General features: G+C 46.4%; 1 protein-coding gene across 1 annotated transcript; it reads right to left on the reverse strand.

Annotated features, from left to right (window-relative positions):
• Positions 1–578: 578 nt before the first annotated feature.
• C4H2orf72 (chromosome 4 C2orf72 homolog) lies at positions 579–10,403 on the reverse strand. The gene is made up of 3 exons (XM_068279338.1): positions 9,639–10,403; positions 3,262–3,345; positions 579–1,048 (listed from the first exon to the last, which is right to left on the reverse strand). Exons 1-3 carry the CDS (start codon positions 10,384–10,386, stop codon positions 972–974), a joined length of 909 nt encoding a protein of 302 aa, XP_068135439.1. The 5' UTR covers positions 10,387–10,403; the 3' UTR covers positions 579–971.
• Between the last annotated feature and the right edge of the window lie 14,904 nt (positions 10,404–25,307).

A 25,307-nucleotide genomic window follows, 5' to 3' on the forward strand; every position in this document is an offset into this window, starting at 1 on the left:
GGAGCATGGCAGCGTGCAGGGGAAATAATTACTCACTTCCCTTCCGCGTTCCAGCCAGGCGTTAACCGCGTGCAAGCGGCACAGGTCTCCTGCTTCAATGCCACCCACTACGTACTGTACACACTGGGCGGGATTGAAGCAGGAGACCTGTGACGCATGCACGCTCACACGCAGTGGACGCCTGGCTGGAACGCGGAAGGAGAGTGAATAATTCCTCCCCCCCCCACTGCCATGCTCCTGCTGCCTGAAATATCTGGCGGGAGGAATGGGTAAGGGGGAGCCCCAGGTGGGGAGGGTCTGGCCCCCCTCCCCACCGCTGCCCCTCCTTCCTGTGCTGCTACCCCCCCAGTCATTGCAGCCCCCCTCCCCCTCACCACCACGGCCAGCCTGGTGCTGTGCCCATACTTCCGCCGCCTGAGGAAGTTGCCTCACTTGGCGTCATGGGTGGGCCGGGCCTGTGTCCAGCATGTAGAAACTATCTTTAGCTCCCATCTTGCCAGCTGTTCCATGGCACTTCAGGAGAGTTCTTGCCTACTGTATATCTATAGGTCCTATCTAGGCTTAATAATGAGTGACAGTTTATAGGATGACAGGTCTATTAGCACTTATTTATGGGAGATACCCTTCCAGATAAATCAGGATATTCACAGAGGTTATACATGTTCAAAGCTATAGTATATGTACAGAGAAACAAAAAAAATATGAGTTACAGTTGTCTCCAGGATATCCAGCCAGTTTTTAGCAGGATCTATATTTCAAAAAGTTTTAATGTCAGTTCAATAATGTGTCTTTGCTATAGCCTCGTTTTAGCAGCAATCTTTATGAGCAGGCAAACATCTTCCAGAAGAACCCGGTCCTACAGTCATACCATTTTGAAGAACTATTATTGCACAGCAATGCTTCTTTCAGGTACCAGCCTTCTCCCAGGATAGGTCTAGATCTGGTTCTAGAAATCAGGCTATCCACAGATCCTAGGCATCAGTTGTTTTACTACAGTCACCATTGGGATATTGCAGGACAGCTAGAGCGGTTCCCTCTTCAAGGTGTTCTGTAATTCAGAAAAAGTAAATCAGCTGACAGATAAATATCGGGGGAAAAAAACACTATCTGCAAAAAAAAAAAAAAAAAAAAAAAAAGCAGGCTGACACTACAGATGTAAACACAGCCTCACAGCACAGCTGTGATTTATGAGGGATTGCAGAAGGACCTTAGGGGGGTTTGGGATAGCAACAGAGGCTGGGCTGTATAGGCAGATCCAGCCTCTGTATGCAGATAACATTATTTAAACACACCTCGGGTTCTCTTTAAGGCAACAATAGGAATACAGCAAATAGGGCAAGCAAAGAAGACGTTTCAAGAGGAGCTTCCTCTCTTTATCAAGCCAACGTGCCCTCTATGTACTCAGCCAAGAAAAAAAAAAAAAAAAAGAGAAAAAGAAAGAGATATATTAATGTACCGACGTGCGAATATGATTCATTTCTGTGAGCAGCTAATCTGCTACATTGGAATTGCTCACTTACATAGGGCTCTTTAAGACGGATGGCTGAACTGCTCGGGCTACCAGTTAAAAGCGCCATTTGGCTAAACTTGCATGCAGTGGAATGTCAGAGTTTAGCAACGCTACACGTCACATTTGACTTGTGACTGCATTACCCAGCAACAACAAAAGTTTCATGTCGTGTCTGAGCACAGCAACCGCCATGTTTAGAAACAACTGCATACGGGTAGGAAATCGCCTGTCCTCTGCCCAGCCTTATGCACAAACTTTTCTGGGCGGTGTCCCCAGGCAGTGAGAGAGCCTGGGGCGCCACCCACGCCACTTCCCCTTTATATGGCCTGCTGCTCCCAAGGCAATGCTGCAAGCATATTCCCATATTGCTGGGTGATTTTAAACGTAGGTTAGGGCGGGGACCCCGAGAGAAGGCTGCACGAGCCGTCCCTGCTACTGAATTGATGTCTCTCTCAATAAGACAAGGGTAAGGCCCCCTAATAAATTAATAATGTGTAACGCATGGATTTGCTTCCATTATTTGTATTGTGAGATGCATTAGTTCTTATGCACCTGTTTTACTGCAATGAGCACAGTTGTGCCTTTAAGAGGCTGGGTAGCCCTATGTAATGTCAGGTGCATCTTGGTTAGATGCGCGACCGCTTTTTTTCTTTGCTGAAACTTTTCTACACAGACAGAGCCAATATAACTCAAAACACATTATGGCCCGGTGCACACCAAAAACCGCTAGCAGATCCGCAAAATGCTAGCAGATTTTGAAACGCTTTTTTTTATTTTTCTATGGCGTTTTGCTAGCGTTTTGCGGATTGCTGCTGCGGTTTTCAGTATAGTAGATTTCATATATTGTTTCAGTAAAGCTGTTACTGAACAGCTTCTGTAACAAAAACGCCGGCAAAACCGCTCTGAACAGGCGTTTTTCAGAGCGGTTTGCGTTTTTCCTATACTTAACATTGAGGCAGAAACGCATCCGCAATCCAAAAAATGCCTCACCCAGGCATTTTTCGTTTCTGCAAAATTCCTCCCACTCTGGTGTGCACCACCCCATTGAGATACATTGACCAAGCGGATCCGCAGCCGCAAGCGGCTGCAGAAACGCTGAAAAAGCCGCTCGGTGTGCACCAGCCCTAAATCATTAGATCAATCTCCCCTTTACTTTCCATGAATATCTATAGCAATTTCAGATGTAAAAATAAATAAATGCCTGGTTTAAATGTATAAAGACATAAATTAGTGGTATGCACTTCCCTCCCATTAAAACAATGTTTATGTAAACTAGGCCCAAGGTTAGCAACATGGGACTGATCCTGGTATAAGCAAAGGATTTACGTGTGCCATTTGTCCTGACTGCATTTTGGAAGATATTTATTATAGCAGATAGTTTCCTAGTTTTCCTATTTCAGTTTAGCATTGCTGGCCCTTTAGTGTTCTTCTTTCATTCAATGCTGTACTCCTTTTGCATGAAGTAAATAGAATCCAGTGTAAATAACCTCAGATACCTGTAGGACATTTGGATATTGTACAGTAAATATTGGCTACGCCAAGTGTGATTGCAACAACTAACCTTGGGACATGAAAAGCAGGGGGGGGGGGGGGGGAAATGGCATGATGGAAGTCTTCCTTGTTAGTTATCTACTATTGTAAACTCTGGTGTTAGTAAGTGTCCTGTCAGTGCTAACAAGTGCCAGCTACACAAGGGAGGGGGGGGGCCTGAATGGCCACAACAAAAATCTGAAGCCGCTCAATGTCGTTACCTTTTTGTATAGAGTCCTCCCATCTCCGCCTCCTCCAAGAGAAACACCGAGGCTTAATTTCTGGCCTCTGCTTCCTCAACTCATCTATTAAGGGGAAATGAAATTATAACAATAAGACAACACTAAATCCATTACATCATATTTTTTACATATGGGACCATCCATACATAATATTTCAAAGGCTGCTTGACTGATACAATCCAGCTCTATACTTAGAACCATGGTTTACAGTACATAAAAAGCACCAGTTCTTTGATAAAAAACAAAAAAAAAACAAAAAAAAAAAAACCACACAACACACCTCATCCTTCCTTTGCCCCCCCCCACCCCATAAACCAATAAAAATACAATAAGGGCACAGGGCGCTTCCACGCTTGATGACAGCAATACAGCATATTCACATTCCATTTGTCATCAGTTATGTGAAAAGGATGTAGCCATGTCAGAGCATGTGCTCGTTATTCCTGGGGATGTTTGTAGCTAGAATGGGTTTATATTAATCACTTATAAAAACAAAACACTCAATGTTGAGCCGCATTTTCCTGGGAGGTGGTTTTGACTTATGTTAGAGTTTATGTGACCCACTGGCGTGTGCCAAAGCTGTACCAGTAGTGTGTTGACATTTGTGTGGGTAATCTTTCTTGTGCTCCCATAACCTAGCTACACACCTAGTGCTCTGCCAAAGTTCCCACTGTATATTAACTCCCACAAACGCTCAGACCGAGCGGTTTTTGGAGCGATCCGCCGGCCGCATCCGCCTGTAAAAACGCTTGGCTAATGTATTGCAATGGGATAGTGCACACCGGCGGTTTGAGGTTTTTGCCAAGCCGTAAACGCGCCTCCTGCTGCATGTTTGCGGTTTTCGGAAGCGTTTTGTCCTCAATGTAAAGTATAGGAAAAACGCAAACCGCTCTGAAAAACGCTACTTCAGAGCGGTTTGCCAGGCGTTTTTGTTACAGAAGCTGTTCAGTAACAGCTTTTACTGTAACAATATGTGTAATCTGCTACCCAAAAACACACCCAAAACCGCTAGGTGTGTTTAGAAAACGTCTCTAAACATACCTAGAATTGCTCTGAAATCAGCTCCAAAAACCGCTAGCGTTTTGTGGATCTGCTAGCGGTTTTGGTGTGCACTGGGCCTCACAGAGACCTTTCTTGATCTGCATGGAACTCACCACCAGCACCTTGTAGCTTAACCTTAGCAGCCCTAGTAGTTCTTAACCACCCTGGCGTTCAGTTTCCCCAGGATTTCCGTGCAAAAAGTGTTTCAATTAATTTCCAATAATTTGCAACCATTTTTTTTGCAACCAATTTTTTTTTTAATATTAAATTTAATACAGATTATTGTATTGAATTCAATTTAAAAAAAAAAAAAAAAAAAAAGTGTTTTCTGCAAGATGTTGACGCTGTGTGACCCTGGTGTCATCAACGCCGATCAACAGGGGACATGTGATCGCTGAGGAAGAAGCAAAATCCGCCAAGGGACATGGAAGAAGACACTGGGGAAGCTATCAGAGGTACGCGACGAGGGATCAGCATGCCAATGGTGAGTATAAGACCCAGATGTATAGGTAGAAGATGTGCAGCCAGGTATAGTTAGCCAAGTATAGTTAGCCAGGTATATAGCGAGCCAGATGTTTAGCCAGGTATATAGTGAGCCAGATGCTTAGCCAAATTTATAGGTAGCCAGATGTCCCCCTCCCGATCCTCCCCCCAACCCCCCCCCCCCCCCCCCCCCCAGCACGCTGTGGGTAGCGATCTGTGCTACCCACAGCGTGCAGAACAAGCATCCAGCACCCAGTTACATTTTGAGACTTGGTGACGTCACCAAGCCTCGTAATGTAACTGTACAGAGACCGGGACTTCGGAGATGGAGGAGGAAGTGCTGCTGCCGTCGCTGGAGAAAGCCCTCGGTGAGTAAATCTATTTACTCAATGGGCTTAGAGAAGGGGGGGGGGGGGGGGAGATCGGGAGGGGGGACATCGGGAGGGAGGAGGGGGATAGGCCGCCCGCAACAGCCACAATAGAAGGGGGATCCCCCCACCCCCCGCACAGAGGGGGATCCCCCCGCCCGCAAAAGCCACAATAGAAGAGGGATCCCCCCGCCCGCACAGAGGAGGATCCCCTGCCCGCAACAGCCACCATATAAAGGGGTTCCTCCTGCCCGCACAGAGGGGGATCCCCCGCCAGCACAGCCTCCACATACAAGGGGGATCCCCCGCACATTCTCTGCCCCGCTGGCTGCCCAGGGATTCCCTAGGGTGGCTGAATGCTTGTTCTGCAAGCTGTGGGTAGCACAGATCGCTACCCACAGCGTGCAGTCAGGCATCCAGCCATCCTGGGGAATCCCTCTGATAAGAAAAAAATGCAGCCGGCGGGGCAGAGAAACAGGAAATCTCCCTGTCGGCATGGACGAGCTCAGCTCGTCATTAACGTTTTTTGCAAGTTTTTGCTGGACAAACTCAGCTCGTCCATACCGCCAGGGAGGTTAAAGGGCAACTGAAGCAAGAGGGATATGGAGGCTGCCATATTTATTTCTTTTTAAACAATAACAGTTGCCTGGCTATGCTGCTAATCCTCTACCTCTAAAGGGGCCCATACACCTAACGATTTTCCCGCCGATATACGGACGATTCGATCACAGTGATCGAATCGGCTGTGAAATCGCCGCGAACACCGCTGACAGAACAATCGATTTCCATCCAAAAACGATCATTCCCGTCGATCCGTCCGTGCGGAAGATTTCTCCTGATCGCTGGCGGGTCGGTAGTGCGTCGATAGCAGCGGTCGAATGCCCGACGACCGACGCAATACAGCGGGTATACATTACCTGTTCCGGCCGACGCGAGTCCCCTGGTCCTCGCTGTCTTCCGGACCGGCTGTAGCTACACAGAACTTCCTGTCCCGGCAGGAAGTTTAAACAGTAGAGCGCCCTCTACTGTTAAAACTTTCCCTGGACAGGAGGTTCAGCAGCTGCAGCAACGGTCTGGAGCCCGGAGCGGAGAAAAAGACAGCTGGGACCAGGGGACTCGCGCCGGCCGAAACAGGTAATGTATGCAGAGGGGGGGGGGGGGGGGGGGGCGGCAGCTCCACAGATTGTGATCGGTTTCAGGCTGAAATCAATTCACAATCTGTTTGCCGTAAGGTGGCCATACGATCTCTCTCTGATCAGATTCAATCAGAGAGGGATCTGTTGGTCGAATCTGATGGCAAATTGACCAGTGTATGGCCACCTTAATACTTCTAGCTGTAAACCCAGTACAAGCATGCAGCAGATCAGGTGTTTCTGATACTGTCAGATCTCAAAGATAAGCTTCATGCTGGTTTCTGGCATTATTCAGACACTACTGCATCCTAATAGACCAGCAGGCCTACCAGGCAACTGGTATTGTATATAAGGAAATAAATATGGCAGCCTCCATATATTTCTCACTTCAGTGGTCATTTAAAAAGAACCTATACTGAGAAGTATAAGGATTATTTCATTTTAATATAATACCAGTTGCCTGACTTTGCTGATGATCCTGTGTCTCTAATAAGTTTAGCCACAGCACCTCAACAAGCATGCAGATCGGGTGCTCTGACTGAAGTCAGACTGGATTAGTTTCATGCTTGTTTCAGGTGTGTGATTCAGTCACTACTGCAGCCAAAGAGATCAGCAGGACTGACAAGCAACTGGTATTGTGTAAAAGGAAACATAAATATCCCTCTCAGGGTTCCCTTTAATTACCAATGACAACAGCGAGACCACCTATGTCTGCAGATAGATTTGAAGGCTTAGTTGTGACAGCTGGGTGACCAGACAAATAAGCAGGGCTCAACACACAGCGACAACAAAAGCTTCCCAAATGGGGACACTTGTCTCCAGAACAGGAGCTAGAGAGAATGGATATTTGGAATTTGCTTTATTTTAGGTTTGTCATGGTACCAACTGTTATACTGTCATTTATTGCCAGAGTCTCCTCAAAGGGGGGGGGGGGGGGGAGAGAAATCACATACAACAAAATCACAAATTTTAACCTGTCTATACGCTCCGTTCCGCACGTGTGGCCATGCATGTGCGACTGACCAGAAGAATAGGGACTGCTAGCGGACAACCAGAGCGGAAGGGAAGGAACCCTCGGCCTGAAGGGGCTGGAGGAAGCTCCAAGTATAAATATTTTGCATCCACTCATCTCAGGTACAAATTAAATGAATAGAAACACATTTAAATAGGAAAGCTATCAATACACATAAGGACAATACAGTATTAACCACTTAAGCCTCCTGGACATGGTTGTCACAGCCAGGCGGCTACTGCTGTTGTGCTTCTGCGTGCTCCTGCGCCACCACCATGGTAGCCCGGAGATCAATGAATGGGAACATAGTTTCCTTTCATTGATCTAAGTCCCCGGCAGAAAAAAAAAAAAAAAAAAAAAAAAAAAAAAAAGGAAACGTTTCCTGTCGTCCTTATGCTTCCTGGAAGCGAGAACTTCGCTTCCAGGACTAAAAGAAAAAAAAATATATCTCACTGTGGCCAAATAGTAAAACTACATCTACATACATTTTTAATAAAATAAACCCGCATTATTACATTTAAAATGATCTGCTTAGCTCCCACACCAAAATTTACCCAAATAAAATTTTAGGTCTGAACTTTAACCACTTTATGACAACCTGACTTATTAAAACGTCCTGCTAGAGCCTCTTAATGGCACCAGACACCTTTAATTCCAAATACTATATTGTCACTATACTTTGTACTAAGGACAGAATTAAAATCTTGTGATAACTAGGACAAACAGACAGATAAAATGTGTGGGTTTTATGCACAGTAGCAGTGTTAATATTCAAACAATAGGGGATGAAATTGGAGAAAGTGCATTTTTTCATTTTTTTCCCTTTAAAATGCATAGAAAATAAAGTAATTACTGAAAACAAATGTAAACCCCAAAAAGCCCAATTAGTGGTGAAAAAGATATAAATCATTTCATTGTGATTAGTAGTGATTAAGCTATTGGCAAATGAAAGGAATGAGCACTGAAAAGGGGGGGGGGGGGGGGGGAAATGGTGTAATAACTGGGACAAATAAAATACATAGATTTTAAAGAGACACTGAAGTGCCTAAAAAAAAAAAAAAAATAATAAATGCATTTAGCCTAATAGCCCTAACTAAACTGCCGCATCCCCGCTGCTGTAAACTGTCTAAATCCCCCCTAATGCGCCGCCCTTCCCTCTCCCCTGCAAAATCCACAACTTTCTTGGTCGTGGATTTTGCTGCCCTAAGTGCTTCCGTGTGAGGCAGGGCTATTAGCCGCACTCCCGCCCCTCTCAGCGAAGGAAGACTGAGATGGGCGGGGGAGAGGCGGAGATCCACCGCTGACAGATGCGTGTGAGGCAGAGCTGCGGCTCATAGCCCTGCCTCACAAGGAATCGCTGCCCGGATTGCCCCCCGGGGGGTTGGGGGGGGGGGGGGGAATTTTGTTAGATTAGAGCGGCGGGAATGCGGCAGTTTAATTAGGGCTATTAGGTTAAACACTTTTATTAAATAAAAAGAAGCTTTTTTTTTTGAGACTTCAGAGTCTCTAATGATGGTAGCAGTAGCAAAGAGGAGAAGACTTTTGGAAGATGGCCTGGTGTCAAGAAGGGCAGCAAAGAAGCCACTTCTCTCCCCCCAAAAATACACCAGGGACAGATTGATCTTCTGCAAAAAGTATGGTGAATGGACTGCTGAGGACTGGGGCAAAGTCATATTCCTCCGATGAAGCTCCTTTCTGATTGTTTGGAGCATCTGGAACAAAGCATTTTCCAGTACGATGGAGCACCATGTCATAAGGCAAAAGTGATAAGTGGCTCGGGGACCAAAACGGTAAAATTTTGGTCCATGGCATGGAAACCCCCCAGATATTAATCCCATTGAGAACTTGTGGTCATTCCTCAAGAGGCGGGTGGACAAAAACCAACAAATTCTGAGAAACTCAAAGAAGTGATTATGAAAGAACGGGTTGCTATCAGTCAGGATTTGGCCCAGAAGTTGATTGAGAGCATGCCCAGTCTTGCAGAGGTCCTGAAAAAGGACCAACACTGCAAATACTGACTCTTTGCATAAATCTCATGTAATTGTCAATAAAAGCTTTTGAAATGTATGAAGTGATTATAATATTTCAGTACATCACATAAACAACTGAAGTTTAGCAGCAAACTTTGTGAAAACGAATATTTTTGACAGTCTCAACTCTTTTGGCCAGGACTGTATATGCGAGATGATTTCAGTCACGGGGACAAACTGCATAGAAGCAAAGTATTCCCAATGGTGATAAAATCGACATTACAAAAAAAATAAATGAGCCTCTAACATCCCAGATGTTCCACAAGACGTCTCTACATTTTATGGATACCTGCAGCAGTGAGTGCCTCGCAGGCGAGTCTCTGGATGTCCCTCCTGGTCTCCGGCTGGCCGGGGATCAGCACCGCTGCACGGACCTCTGAGCCGATCTTTCCCCGACTCTTCAGGCGGAAGACAGACTGCAGCATGGAGAGCAGAGCGGACAGCTCAGCCCTGGAGTCACCATGCCCGTCCTCCCCCATCTCCTGCTGCCCGTTCACACTGCCGCTCCTCCTCGCCGTGCTGTCCGGCCGCACTATCACCCCGACCACTGCGCCGCCCGCAGCCATACGCTCCCGCACGTCCCGCAGGATCTCCCGCAGCTGACGCTTAGCCCCGGGGAGCGAGAGAGACTCCGGCCGGCACAGGAAGAATATCAGGCCAAAGCGTAAAGTCCGATCCTGCTTGGGCTGCGGCTTTTCGGGGGAGATGCCTCTGGAGTCGCATGCATCCTGCTCGGGCCCCGGGTCACCTTCAGCTCTCTGCTCAGCAGCTTTACACCGCAGGGTGTCCGCTTCATCCGGCAACTCCGCTGGGAAGAGCTCCCGCAAGAATCCATCCAGCAGAGCCCGGCTCTCCAGCCGATCCCATAATTCCCCTACTAACTGGACCTGCTGCACTCCCCCATAGCGGCTCAGTACCTCCCGGAACCGGCTCTCCGTGCAGTCCCGAGCCATGCCACTGTTACATGTCCAGCCTGCAGGCTGCTGAGCTCCGAGTCCGGACACACTGCACACTGTGGACCATCCCGAGGATTCCATTCTGCCGGGGAGCCGTCCAATAAGGGAGGAGAGTCCGCTCATAGAACTCCCGAATGTGCTCCTCATAGGACAGCTGGTGACACGCCTGCACATGGCCACGCCCACTCTGCACTCTGGCTCCATCAGTAACCTTGGCGGTGACAGGGACCTGTATGACATGCGGCACATGAGGCGGATAGTATCCTGTGTACTCCTGTCTCTGCCTACTACTACTGCGCATATTCAGTATTCACCAGCCTCTAGTTTACACAATCACATACTCAGTGCATGAAGCAATATCTCTACCTGAACAGTGACAATCTAATCAGCCAGCACACTTGCCCTTTTACCCAGCATACTGTGTCAATCTCAGACATCTCATCAAAAATACACAGAAAAAAGGCAAAACACTGCTAAGATACCAGTATGCCAGAAGACTGCTACAAACCACATCAAATTCAAGGCCTGTCCCTATTTTATGTGGCCCACAAGAACTTCAAATTTGCGTGATAGTAAGCAGTAAACGAAAGGAGGAAGTGCTGTATAAGTGCTCACCGCAATAGTAGGAGGCCGCCTGATGCTTGTATTAGCATCGTTTGGCGTTACTATGGGAGTTCAAAGTGTGCATCACCTGTATGTTTGCACAGTAAGCCTCCACGAAGTTTGACATAAATTGCAGACCTTGGTCTGAACATCCCTGCAGGGAATTCTCCTCAGGTGAAGTTGACAAGCTGTGCACCTATAACCTACTCTGCTTTCAAGGAGGAAAGTGCTCATGTCTTTGGGTAGCAAGTGACATAATCCACCACCATTAATTTGTACTTTTTGCCAGAGCTGCTGACAGTGGGTAGTGGCTCAATTAGATCAATGGCCACCCTTTTTTCCTGTGCTCTTCTATAACGGGCAAAAAGCAAAGGAAAATTGCAGACATCTCCATACCACCATTTCACAAACAACACAATATTGGCAATAATACTTCCACGTTCTTGTGTGGCCAATAAAAAAGTTTTTTGTTTTTTTTAAACAACTTGGTTATATGTTGCATATTTTCTCCTTATTTATTTAACTTGTATGCTGATTATTTAATTCAGAAAGCTGGTTTGGATGAGTCACAGGAATATAAACAATCTGAGATATGCCTATGATACCACTCTGATGGCTGAAACTGAGGACTGAGGAAGAATTAAAGAGCTTAAAGCAGAACTGAAGGATCTTTTTTTAATACAATGTAATAATATGGGTATGTACCTTTAACGATGACATACCTCTGTGCGCCCTATGGAGCTCTTTGTGTGTTCTCTCCATCCCGAGATTCTGCCGGTAAACAGCATCGACTTATAAGTCGATGCTAAAATCAGGCAGACGAGTCAGTGTTCCTCTCCCTGCTAAATGGTTTACTTCCCCTCAGGCCAGGTACCCGCCCTTTCTCCGCCCCACCAGTGCCACTCCACACTCGTTCCTTCAGCGCAGCGTGAGCGCTGATATGACACATGAACGAGGAGGAGACAGGCCTCTGTACATTCCTTCCTTCTGATCCCCCAGCGTTAGGCTGTAAATCCACCCTCCCTCCGTTGTGCATCCCTTCCTTCTGATCCACCAGCGTGAGGCTGTAAATCCCCCCTCCCTCCACTGATCTCCCCCCTATTGTGGGCAGTGTCCCTGGCAGCGCTGTGAATAGGGCAGGGGGTGTTTTACTCACCGAGGCTCTTTCCAGCGATGAACGAGTATTCTTCTCTGCATGCAGCTCTGGGCTATTGTATACAGTCAGCCACGTGTGCTGTTTACAATAGCCCAGAGCTGGATGCAGAGAAGAATACTCGTTCATCGCTGGAAAGAGCCTCCGTGAGTAAATCACCCCCTGCCCTATTCACAGCGCTGCCAGGGACACTGCCCACAATAGGGGGAGATCAGTGGAGGGAGGGGGGATTTACAGCCTCGCTGGGGAATCAGAAGGAATGCACAGCAGAGGGACGGGGGATTTACAGCCTAACGCTGGGGGATCAGAAGGAATGCAGAGTGGAGGGAGGGTGGATGTATTGCCTAACGCTGGGGAATCAGAAGGAATGAATGTACAGTGGTGGGAGGGGGGGGTTTACAGCCTAACGCTGGGGAACAGCAGGAGGAGGAAGGGATGCACAGTGGAGAGAGGGTGTATCAGCTGCTACAAATCTCCCTAGCTGCGTTCACGAGCCTGGCTCGTCCATACCACTTTTAGCAACTGTTAGCTGGACGAGCCAGGCTCCTTCTCACCGCTAGGGAGGTTATTACAAACAGTACAAGTGTACTCGCAATGGTAGCTGGGCTCTTGATTGAGAGTGCACGAGAGGACAAGTTACGCATGTGCAGTGCTGTAATCCTCTCGTGCACGCTACCACAAAAAAAAAAAAACATACTAATGAGGAGCAGTAACCCGGAAGTTATCAGGCACTGTGGCCATCTTGGCTGAAACCAGGAAATGAATAAAAATTACAAAATACAGTGATTGCAGCAGCGGGGAGCGGCAAAAATCATACAGACAGATAGAGTTTATAATTTAGAATCTACTGGTATGTTTATTTATTTATTTATTTATTTTCTATATTGCAGTTCCGCTTTAATCATGAATGTCAAATAAGAAAGTGCTAAAGCTTGTCCACTACTTAACATCAAGAAAACTAAAGTCAAGTTATCTACTCAAATGAACCATCTGCAATTAGATGGAGAAAAAGTAGAAGTAAAAGATTTACTCTTCCTGGGATCAAAGATCTCTGCAGATGGTGACTGGCTGCAGCCATGAGATTAAGAAAACGTGTTGCTTGGTAGGAAAGCTATGGCAAGTTTGGACAAGGCACTAAAGGATAGAGATGTCACTTTACCAACAAAGATTGGGATAGTTATAGCCATAGTCTTCTCAATAGTAACATATGGCTGTGAAAGTTGGACTGTAAATAAGGTCATGCATAGAAAAATCTATGCTTAATAACTGTGGGTGTGAAGAAAGCTACTGATAGTTCTCTGGACTGCTAGATCTAAGCAGTCAATAAGGCCACAGTGTTCACTAGAAGGGCTGATACTACCTGTGAAACTCAAATACTTTGGTCACATGATGAGAAGACCAGATTATTTGAAGAAATCCTTGATGCTTGGGTAAAAGAAGAAGAGGACGACAGAGGCTAAGGTCATCTTAGAACCAAGATGTTCTGCAAGGGGAATTTCATGTGCTGCTCTCAGCACCTGTGTCTGATGTGGACATGTTTTTCTTAAAAAGAACCTGTAACAAAAAAAAGTTCCCCTGAGGGGTACTCACCTCGGTAGCAGGAAGCCTCATTGGGACCCTGAGGCTTCCTCCTACCAAGGTGAGTACCCCCCAGGGCATACCAGCGCTGGCTCCCCCGAAGTCTCCGGTAATCCAGGCTCGACAAGCCTGAGAAGCTAAATTTATTTACCTTCCCTGGCTCCAGGAGGGGCGCTGTTGCGACTCTCCGGACGGAGATAGGCGGAAAAAGCAGATCTCCGTCAGGTCTGCTCTACTACGCAGGCGCAATAGACTTGCACATGCGCAGTAGACTGGCCTGACAGCAATCGGCTATTTCCACCTACCTCCGAGCGGAGAGCGGATACTGCGCCTGCACTGGAGCCAGGAAGGTAAATACTTTCATTCCCGGCATTCGGAGGGCCAGAGCGAGACCGCCGTGGGACACAGGAGGATGGGGGAAGCCTCGATAGGATCCGGAGGCTTACTCCTACCAAGATGAGTACCCCCCAGGGGAACTTTTTGTCACAGGTTTTCTTTAAAAAGAGATGCTTACCTGAGGAAAATGTATGCGTGCTCTAACACCAAGTTTTAACCCTAGCAAGTCTGGCTCTGCAAATCTGGCTCAATTGGCTATTCATGAGGCAATGCTCATGCAAATATGCATTTGCTTTCGCACGCCAAACTATGCAGGGTCAAAAAACGAATACCGCAAAGCGGTCGCCCTGCGGGAATTAGTTCATGCCACATAAGCACTATCCAGGAGCGCCACGGGGATGCTTCCCAATGCCCCCATACAACTGGGGGACCGCGGGGTCCCAGGCATTCTCTCCGCCTGGGAACCACAGCAGCAACCTGGAGGGGGAGGCTGGGTGGCGCTGTCAACCCCCCCCCCCCCCCCCCCCCCCCAGCGTGGCCAGCACCGGGGGGAGCCGTACGCTCCAACCTCCCAAAATTAAAAACAGGCACTTACCTTAACGTCCATTGCGTTCTGCTACATGCGCATTACCTTGGGGGCACCACATGAGAAAGGAGTGAAGCATGGGTCACCACAAGCTTTAGAGCTCAGGGCTGGCTCACACACAACACTCCAGAAGGGGGGGGAGGACAGGTGCAAACAACTCACTCCAGGGCTCACACCACCAGAGCAAGCCATCTTCCACCTGCCTCCAAAGGATACAACCACAAAAAATGCTTACCTGAGGAAAATTTGTGCGTGCTCTAACACCAAGTTTTAACCCTAGCAAAGTCTGGCTCTGCAAATCTGGCTCAATTGGCTATTCATGAGGCAATGCTCATGCAAATATGCATTTGCTTTCGCACGCCAAACTATGCAGGGTCAAAAAAACGAATACCGCAAAGCGGTCGCCCTGCGGGAATTAGTTCATGCCACATAAGCACTATCCAGGAGCGCCATGGGGAGGCTTCCCAATGCCCCCATACAACCGGGGGACCGCGGGGTCCCAGGCACTCTCACCGCCTGGGAACCACAGCAGCACCACGGAGGGGGAGGCTGGGTGGTGCACCTGTCCTCCCCCCCCCCCCCCCCCTCTGGAGTGTTGTGTGTGAGCCAGCCCTGAGCTCTAAAGCTTGGGGTGACCCATGCTTCACTCCTTTCTCATGTGGTGCCCCCAAGTTAATGCGCATGTAGCAGAACGCAATGGATGTTAAAGAGACACTGAAGCGAAAAAATATATGATATAATGAATTGGTTGTGTACTATGAATGATTACTAGAAGTTTAGCAGCAAAGAAAATATTCTCATATTTTTATTTTCAGGTATATAGCGTTTTTTCTAACATTGAACCATTCTATAATATGTGCAGATTACACAACACTCAGCATTCAAAATGATTCTTTTAGAGCAGTCTGTGAACTAAGGACCTCTCCTCTGGCAACAGAAAAGTAATTAGTTCAATAACACTTGAAATAATAAAAGTCAGATAACAGCCCTCTCCACGACTTTGAAAGTCACAGAGCTTAATTGCTTTTTTGCATAGAGATAACAACTGGAGTTTCTTAACTCTTCCTGTACTGGAAACAATTAGACTGATGTATCTGATCTTAATGTTTTATTTCTTAGCTGTACTACACATACAAATCATAATATCATAATTTTTTTTCCGCTTCAGTGTCTCTTTAACCACTTAAGGAACACAGTCTTTTCGCCCCTTAAAGAGAATCTGTATTGCTAAAATCGCTCAAAAGTAAACATACCAGTGCGTTAGGGGACATCTCCTATTACCCTCTGTCACAATTTCGCCGCATTAAAAGTGGTTAAAAACAGTTTTAAAAAGTTTGTTTGTAAACAAACAAAATGGCCACCAAAACAGGAAGTAGGTTGATGTACAGTATGTCCACACATAGAAAAATACATCCATACACAAGCAGGCTGTATACAGCCTTCCTTTTGAATCTCAAGAGATCATTTGTGTGTTTCTTTCCCCCTGTTCTCATGCACTGAAGTTTCAGGCTGCTCTTTTCTTCCTGCAAACAGCTTTGCCCTTGTTTGTAATTCCTCAGTATGTGAAAGCCCAGCCAGCTCAGAGGACGATTTATCCAGCTTGTAAAAGATAAGAGAGAAGAGAGAAGCTGCTCTAAGCTAAATAACACACAGGCAGTGTGCAGAGAGGGGCCTGGAAGGGTGAGTTCATAGCAGAACCACAACACTGAAGAACTTGGCAGCCTTCCAGACACAGGCTGACAAGTCTGACAAGAGAGAGATAAGTTGATTTATTACAGAGACAGTGATAGTATAAAGTGCTGCAGTTAGCCAGAACACATTAGAATAGCTTTTGGAACTTGTAGGATGATAAAAAACAGGATGCAATTTTTGTTACGGAGTCTCTTTAAGGACCAGAGCCTTTTTCTCCATTCAGACCACTGCAGCTTTCACGGTTTATTGCTCGCTCATACAACCTACCACCTAAATGAATTTTGGCTCCTTTTCTTGTCACTAATAAAGCTTTCTTTTGGTGCTATTTGATTGCTCCTGCGATTTTTACTTTTTATTATATTCATCAAAAAAGACATGAATTTTGGCAAAAAAATGATTTTTTTAACTTTCTGTGCTGACATTTTTCAAATAAAGTAAAATTTCTGTATACATGCAGCGCGAAAAATGTGGACAAACATGTTTTTGCTTAAAAAAAAAACCCATTCAGTGTATATTTATTGGATTGGGTAAAAGTTATAGCGTTTACAAACTATGGTGCCAAAAGTGAATTTTCCCATTTTCCAGCATCTCTGACTTTTCCGCCCACCTGTCATGTTTCATGAGGTGCTAAAATTCCAGGATAGTATAAATACCCCCCAAATTACCCCATTTTGGAAAGAAGACATCCCAAAGTATTCACTGAGAGGCATGGTGAGTTCATAGAAGATTGTATTTTTTGTCACAAGTTAGCGGAAAATGACACTTTGAGACAAAAAAAATAAAAAATAAAAAATTCAATTTCTGCTAACTTGTGACAAAAAAAAATGAAATCTGCCACGGACTCACCATAGCCCTCTCTGAATACCTTGAAGTGTCTACTTTCCAAAATGGGGTCATTTGTGGGGTGTATTTACTGTCCTGGCATTTTGGGGGGTGCTAAATTGTAAGCACCCCTGTAAAGCCTAAAGGTGCTCATTGGACGTTGGGCCCCTTAGCGCACCTAGGCTGCAAAAAGGGGTCACACATGTGGTATTGCCGTACTCAGGAGAAGTAGTATAATGTGTTTTGGGGTGTATTTTTACACATACCCATGCTGGGTGGGAGAAATATCTCTGTAAATGACAATCTTTTGCTTTTTTTACACACAATTGTCCATTTACAGAGATATTTCTTCCACCCAGCATGGGTATGTGTAAAAATACACCACAAAACACATTATACTACTTCTCCTGAGTACGGCGATACCACATGTGTGGCACTTTTTTGCACCCTAACTGCGCTAAGGGCCCAAAGTCCAATGAGTACCTTTAGGATTTCACAGGTCATTTTGAGAAAATTTCATTTCAAGACTACTCCTCACGGTTTAGGGCCCCTAAAATGCCAGGACAGTATAGGAACCCCACAAATGACCCCATTTTAGAAAGAAGACACCCCAAGGTATTCTGTTAGGAGTACGGTGAGTTCATAGAAGATTTTATTTTTTGTCACAAGTTAGCGGAAATTGCTTTTTATTAGATTTTTTCACAAAGTGTCATTTTCCGCTAACTTGTGACAAAAAATAAAATCTTCTATGAACTCACCGTACTACTAACGGAATACCTTGGGGTGTCTTCTTTCTAAAATGGGGTCATTTGTGGGGTTCCTATACTGTCCTGGCATTTTAGGGGCCCTAAACCGTGAGGAGTAGTCTTGAAATAAAATTTCTCAAAATGACCTGTGAAATCCTAAAGGTACACATTGGACTTTGGGCCCTTTAGCGCAGTTAGGGTGCAAAAAAGTGCCACACATGTGGTATCGCCGTACTCAGGAGAAGTAGTATAATGTGTTTTGGGGTGTATTTTTACACATACCCATGCTGGGTGGAAGAAATATCTCTGTAAATGGACAATTGTGTGTAAAAAAAGCAAAAGATTGTCATTTACAGAGATATTTCTCCCACCCAGCATGGGTATGTGTAAAAATACACCCCAAAACACATTATACTACTTCTCATGAGTACGGCGATACCACATGTGTGGCACTTTTTTGCACCCTAACTGCGCTAAGGGGCCCAAAGTCCAATGAGTACCTTTAGGATTTCACAGGTCATTTTGAGAAATTTCATTTTAAGACTACTCCTCACGGTTTAGGGCCCCTAAAATGCCAGGACAGTATAGGAACCCCACAAATGACCCCATTTTAGAAAGAAGACACCCCAAGGTATTCTGTTAGGAGTACGGTGAGTTCATAGAAGATTTTATTTTTTGTCACAAGTTAGCGGAAATTGCTTTTTATTAGATTTTTTCACAAAGTGTCATTTTCCGCTAACTTGTGACAAAAAATAAAATCTTCTATGAACTCACCGTACTACTAACGGAATACCTTGGGGTGTCTTCTTTCTAAAATGGGGTCATTTGTGGGGTTCCTATACTGTCCTGGAATTTTAGGGGCCCTAAACCGTGAGGAGTAGTCTTGAAATGAAATTTCTCAAAATGACCTGTGAAATCCTAAAGGTACTCATTGGACGTTGGGCCCCTTAGCGCAGTTAGGGTGCAAAAAAGTGCCACACATGTGGTATCGCCGTACTCAGGAGAAGTAGTATAATGTGTTTTGGGGTGTATTTTTACACATACCCATGCTGGGTGGGAGAAATATCTCTGTAAATGACAATCTTTTGATTTTTTTTACACACAATTGTCCATTTACAGAGATATTTCTCCCACCCAGCATGGGTATGTGTAAAAATACACCCCAAAACACATTAAACTACTTCTCCTGAGTACGGTGGTACCACATGTGTGGCACTTTTGTGCACCCTAACTGCGCTAAGGGGCCCAAAGTCCAATGAGCACCTTCAGGCTTTACAGGGATGCTTACAATTTAGCACCCCCCCCTCCCCTCCCACTTGCCAGGACAGTTAACAAACCCCACAAATGACCCAATTTTGGAAAGAATACAAGCTAAGGTATTCCATGAGGGCCATGGTGAGTTCATAGAAAATTTTATTTTTTGTCACAAGTTAGCGGAAAATGACATTTTGTGGGAAAAAAAAAACACAATTTCTGCTAACTTGTGACAAAAAATAAAATATTCTATGAACTCACCATGCACCTATTGCAATACTTTGGGGTGTCCTCTTTCCAAAATGGCATCATTCGTGGGGTCTGTCCTGGCATTTTAGGGTCTCTGCAATCATTACATGTATGGCCAGTATTAGGAGTTTCTGCTATACGCCTTATATTGGGCATAAGGGTAATGCACTCTGGGCTGAAAGGAAAAATGAACGTCAAACAATCAATCAATCAATGTGGATGAAAAAATATCTGCCAAAAAAATTTGAAAAAAATAAAGAGGGGAAGGCGTCTGCCAGGACATAGGAGCTGCCGCCCCAAAAATCCAAACCCACCAGCTCGTATGCCCTGGCAAACCTGATTTATCATCCATTCACACCGATCGATGTGGATGAACAAATCATTGCCAGAGTTCTTTTTTGATACAAAGTGTTTGCCAAAGCATATGAAACCCCAACACCACTCCTCGGCCCATATGGCTCGGCAAACGTATCTTTTTGACTGCGGAGTAGAAATCTCGTCCTGCAGTGCTACATGCACCGACTTGTGTGTAAGCTGACAGACGCGCAATGTTCTGTCAGGATGCACCATCAGTGCTGCAGCTGATTGGTCGGTCTGGATAGAAAAAAGAGAGAAGAAAAAAGACAAAACAATACAAAAAGGAGGGGAAGGCGTCTGCCAGGACATAGGAGCTGCCACCCCAAAAATCCAAACCCACCAGCTCATATGCCCTGGCAAACCTGATTTATCCATTCACACCGATCGATGTGAATGAACAAATCATTGCCAGAGTTCTTTTTTGATACAAAGTGTTTGCCAAAGCATATGAAACCCCAACACCACTCCTCGGCCCATATGCTTTGGCATACGTATCTTTTTGACTGCGGAGGAGAAATCTCGTCCTGCAGCACTGCATGCACCGACTTGTGTGTAAGCTGACAGACGCGCAATGTTCTGTCAGGATGCACCATCAGTGCTGCAGCTGGTTAGTCGTTCGCTCGGTCCACCTGGAAGGTTATTGGATGGAAAAAGAGAAAAAAAAATACAAAAAACCCCCAAAAACAAGCAAGCAGCAAAGCAATTACTTCATTAACATTAATAAACTTTGAACTTTTTTAATAAAAAACTTAACATTGCAAACCAAACATTAACTTCTTTGCTTACCTGTTTTTTTTTGTTTTTTTTTTAACTTACCTCCCGAGGACAAACCTCTCCTCCCCCATGGAACAATGTGCGAAGTGCAAATCGCACAGAGTTGTGGCGAAGTACATTACGCAATTTGTCCCAAGTGAAAGGAGAGGTTTCTGGCAGCCCTGTGTATTAGGGTCTCTGGAAACCCGATGTTTGGTTTCACACTGCATATTGACATATCCGGTGGGTCGAGCCCGCCGCACCGTATCGTCCAAAACAGACCTTCAGGCAATACCACAAGAGTAGCATTCGGCCTAGTAATGAACTGCGTCGCCATAGACCAACATGACTTCCGGGCCGATCGATATTGCCACAGAAGCCACGCAGTACCGTAGGCATGCACTAGCGTTAAGTCAAGCACTTCCGGCGTAGGGGGGGACCGCAAAGTGTGACTTTTGCTAGGCATTTTGCCCTAACGCATCGCAGCAGTGTGAAATAGCACTGAGAGACCCTTGTGTGCCTACCGCTGTGTGTGGAGTTCCCTACTCTCTAATAGTGTACCTGCTCGTGGTACCTCTCAAAACACTCCCCTAGGCATAGGCCAGGCTGGTCAGGACAGGTGGGACAATAAACAGTGGTGTCACGCCTTATTCCAGCCCTGCTGCAGACACGACAGCGTTTTCTTCGGATTCGTTGACCTGGGGTACTCGGAATTGGATAGGCGTAATGCCTTCCATGCAGCCGGCTAGTTGCATCTTGGGGTTGGGCCACGGCACCTCCTGGATACAGGAGTTCCATCACGATCTGTTTATTAAATTGAATAAACGATCCAGTTCTCCCAGCCTTACTGTAGAGAACAAAGCTGTTGTAAATTGCCAATTGAATGAGGTAAAAAGACACTTTTTTATACCAGCGTCTTGTTTTTCGGGCAACTAAATAGGGCGCTAACCTCTGGTCATTGAAATCCACCCCTCCCATGTTAGTATTATACTCATGGACGACAAGGGGTTTTTCAATGACCTGAGTTCGCCGTTGAATTTCAACTGTCGTGTCTGCGTGAATGGTGGACAGGAAGTAAACCTCCCTCTTGTCCTTCCATTTCACCGCGAGCAGGTCGTCAGCACACAAGGCGGCCCTCTGCCCCCGTTCAAGTCTGGTGGTAATGAGCCGTTGGGGGAAGCCCCGGCGACTAGGCCACACGGTGCCACAGCATCGGATTTTTTCGATTTTTAAGTGCTGAAAGAGGGCCACACTTGTGTAATAATTGTCCACAAAAAGATGGTACCCTTTCTGGAACAAGGGTGACACCAAGTCCCACACAACCTTTCCACTGCTCCCCAGGTAGTCAGGGCATCCGACCGGCTCCAATTTTGAGTCTTTTCCCTCATAGACCCTAAAATAAGATGTATAGCCTGTGGCCCTTTCACAGAGCTTATAAAGTTTCACCCCATACCGGGCGCGCTTGCTTGGGATGTACTGTTTGATGCGAAGGCGCCCGGTAAAGCGTATGAGGGACTCGTCTACGCATATGTCCTGGTCAGGGGTATAAGCATCTGCAAATCTGGATGACAGGTGGTCTATGAGGGGTCGAATTTTGTGGAGCCGGTCAAAAGCAGAGTGGTCACTTCGATGACAGGTTTCGTTGTTATTGAAGTGCAGGAAGCGCAGGATGTTCTCAAATCGTGTCCTGGACATGGCAGCAGAGTACAGGGGAACATGATATGCTGGGTCCGTAGACCAATAAGACCGCAACACATTCTGCTTTACTAGTCCCGTGTGAAGGAGAAGGCCCAAAAAAAATTTCATTTCGGAAACTTGGACTGGTTTCCACCGAAAAGGCTGGGCAAGGAACTTTTCCGGATTGGGTGTTATATATTGTGTGGCCTTACGGTTGGTCTCTGCCACAATTAAGTCTAAGAGATCCTGGGTGAAGAACAGATAGAAAAAGTCTAGGGCCGATCCTAGATTATCTGTCTCCACCTGGACTCCAGACTGGGCGGTGAAAGGGGGAAGTACGGGTGCGGCGCAATCAGGGGATTGCCAATTTGGGTTTGCCAGCACCGCTGGTAAACTAGGGGTAGTACGGGCCCATCTTCTTGGTGGCTGCGACTGGGATCTTACTGCACGTGCCACCGAACCAGTTTCAACTTCCATGCTGGTGCTCGCCACTTCACCAGGGTCTATGGAAGTACTGGTGCTAGGTCCAGGAGATGTTGTGCTGCTGGTGCCTGCCCCACCATGAAATCTCAGACCAGCACGAACACCACTCTGCTGCCCTTGAGGCCGATCCTGCGCCACCTGCGGTCCAACAACATGGGGTGTGGTACGCCTGGCTTTAGCCGGGACCTCAACCTCGTCATCACTATCAGTCAGTGAGCCACTGCTCAATTCAGGTTCAAACTCTGACCCGGAAGATTCGTCGAATGAGGCGTCCCAATCGTCCTCATCCGACTGGGCCATGTACCTGAGAACCTCATCATCGGAATACCCCTTTCTTGCCATGGTGGTCTGCTAAATTTAGGGGGTATTCCTCTGAGACTACCCAGAAAAAAAGAGCACCTACCTAGCAAAAGGGAGTATTTGAGAGGTAGAAAGCTGTAGTCACTGAGTTTTGATAAAAAAAATAAATCAAAACTGAGGTTTACAGTGCCACAGCTATTGTACAGTGTTTTTTGCAGTGATCAGAAAAAAAATTCTGTCACTGCGGTGGGGCGGGCTGAACGCAAGTGCAGGCGAACGATCAGGCCTGATCGGGCAAACACTGCGTTTTTTTTTTTGTGGATCCTAGTGACCCTAATAGATCTGACTGCGATCAGTAATGATCACTTACAGATACTATATAGTACCAATGTTGATTAGCGACAGTGATGACGCTAATTAGTGACTGTGGTGCAGTGGGCTGAGCACTAACTGACACAAAGGAGCCTAGCTAACTGGCCTAACTGCTAACACTAGTGATACTAAAAAAGTGACAGTTTTCACTGATCACTGTTTTTAGATCACTAGGATAGTGACAGGGGGGTGGTGGCGAGTGGGGAATCAGAGGCAATCAGAAACAATCACAGGACAATCAAAGGCAATCACAGGGCAATCGCAGGCCAATCACAGGGCACTCAATTCACGGGACAATCGAAGCCAATCACGGGACAATCAAAGCCAATCACAGGGCAATCAAACCAATCACGGCACAATCAAAGCCATTCACAGGCCAATCAAAGCCAATCACAGGGCAATCAAACCAATCACTGCACAATCAAAGCCGATCACAGGCCAATCACAGCCAATCACAGGCCAATCAAACCAATCACGGCACAATCAAAGCCGATCACGGGACAATCAAAGCCAATCACAGGCCAATCAAACCAATCACGGCACAATCAAAGCCGATCACGGGACAATCAAAGCCGATCACGGGACAATCAAAGCCGATCACGGGACAATCAAAGCCAATCACAGGCCAATCACAGGGCAATCACGGGACAATCAAAGCCAATCACGGGACAATCAAATACAATTACAGCACAATCAAACTGAATGTCAGCACAATGAAATACAATTACAGCACAATCAACTACAATGCACTGGGAAGGTGATTTGGGGGGGGGGGGGGTTCTGAGGGCGATCTGAGGGTTATGGGGGGTTGATTAGGTGCCCGCACGGGGCAGATTGGGTCCTGATCTGATGGGTGGCAGACACAGGGGGTGACCGATGGGAGATCAGTGAGTGATTACAGGGGAGAATAGATGTAAGCAATGCACTGGGGAGGTTATCAGGAGGGGGGGTCTGAGGGCAATCTGAGGGTCTGGGTGGGTGATCAGGTGCCCCCAAGGGACAGTTTAGGGTCTGCGCTGATGGGTGGTGGTGACAAGGGGTGATAGACAGGTGATAGATGGGTGATAGACAGGTGATCAGTGGGTAAGGCAGCTATATAGCTGTATACAGCATACAGGGGGGTGGTCTGGGAGGGGGGTCTGGGGGGATCTGAGGGTAGGGGGGGTGATCAGGGGTCTGCTAAATTTAGGGGGTATTCCTCTGAGACTACCCAGAAAAAAAGAGCACCTACCTAGCAAAAGGGAGTATTTGAGAGGTAGAAAGCTGTAGTCACTGAGTTTTGATAAAAAAATAAATCAAAACTGAGGTTTACAGTGCCACAGCTATTGTACAGTGTTTTTTGCAGTGATCAGAAAAAAAATTTTGTCACTGCGGTGGGGCGGGCTGAACGCAAGTGCAGGCGAACGATCAGGCCTGATCGGGCAAACACTGCGGTTTTTTTTTTGTGGATCCTAGTGACCCTAATAGATCTGACTGCTATCAGTAATGATCACTTACAGATACTATATAGTACCAATGTTGATTAGCGACAGTGATGACGCTAATTAGTGACTGTGGTGCAGTGGGCTGAGCACTAACTGACACAAAGGGGCCTAGCTAACTGGCCTAACTGCTAACACTAGTGATACTAAAAAAGTGACAGTTTTCACTGATCACTGTTTTTAGATCACTAGGATAGTGACAGGGGGGTGGTGGCGAGTGGGGAATCAGAGGCAATCAGAAACAATCACAGGACAATCAAAGGCAATCACAGGGCAATCGCAGGCCAATCACAGGGCACTCAATTCACGGGACAATCGAAGCCAATCACAGGGCAATCAAACCAATCACGGCACAATCAAAGCCAATCACAGGCCAATCAAAGCCAATCACAGGGCAATCAAACCAATCACTGCACAATCAAAGCCGATCACAGGCCAATCACAGCCAATCACAGGCCAATCAAACCAATCACGGCACAATCAAAGCCGATCACGGGACAATCAAAGCCAATCACAGGCCAATCACAGGGCAATCAAACCAATCACGGCACAATCAAAGC

The sequence above is a fragment of the Hyperolius riggenbachi genome, chromosome 4 (genome assembly GCF_040937935.1).
Source record: "Hyperolius riggenbachi isolate aHypRig1 chromosome 4, aHypRig1.pri, whole genome shotgun sequence".
Classification (NCBI taxonomy): Eukaryota; Metazoa; Chordata; class Amphibia; order Anura; family Hyperoliidae; genus Hyperolius; species Hyperolius riggenbachi.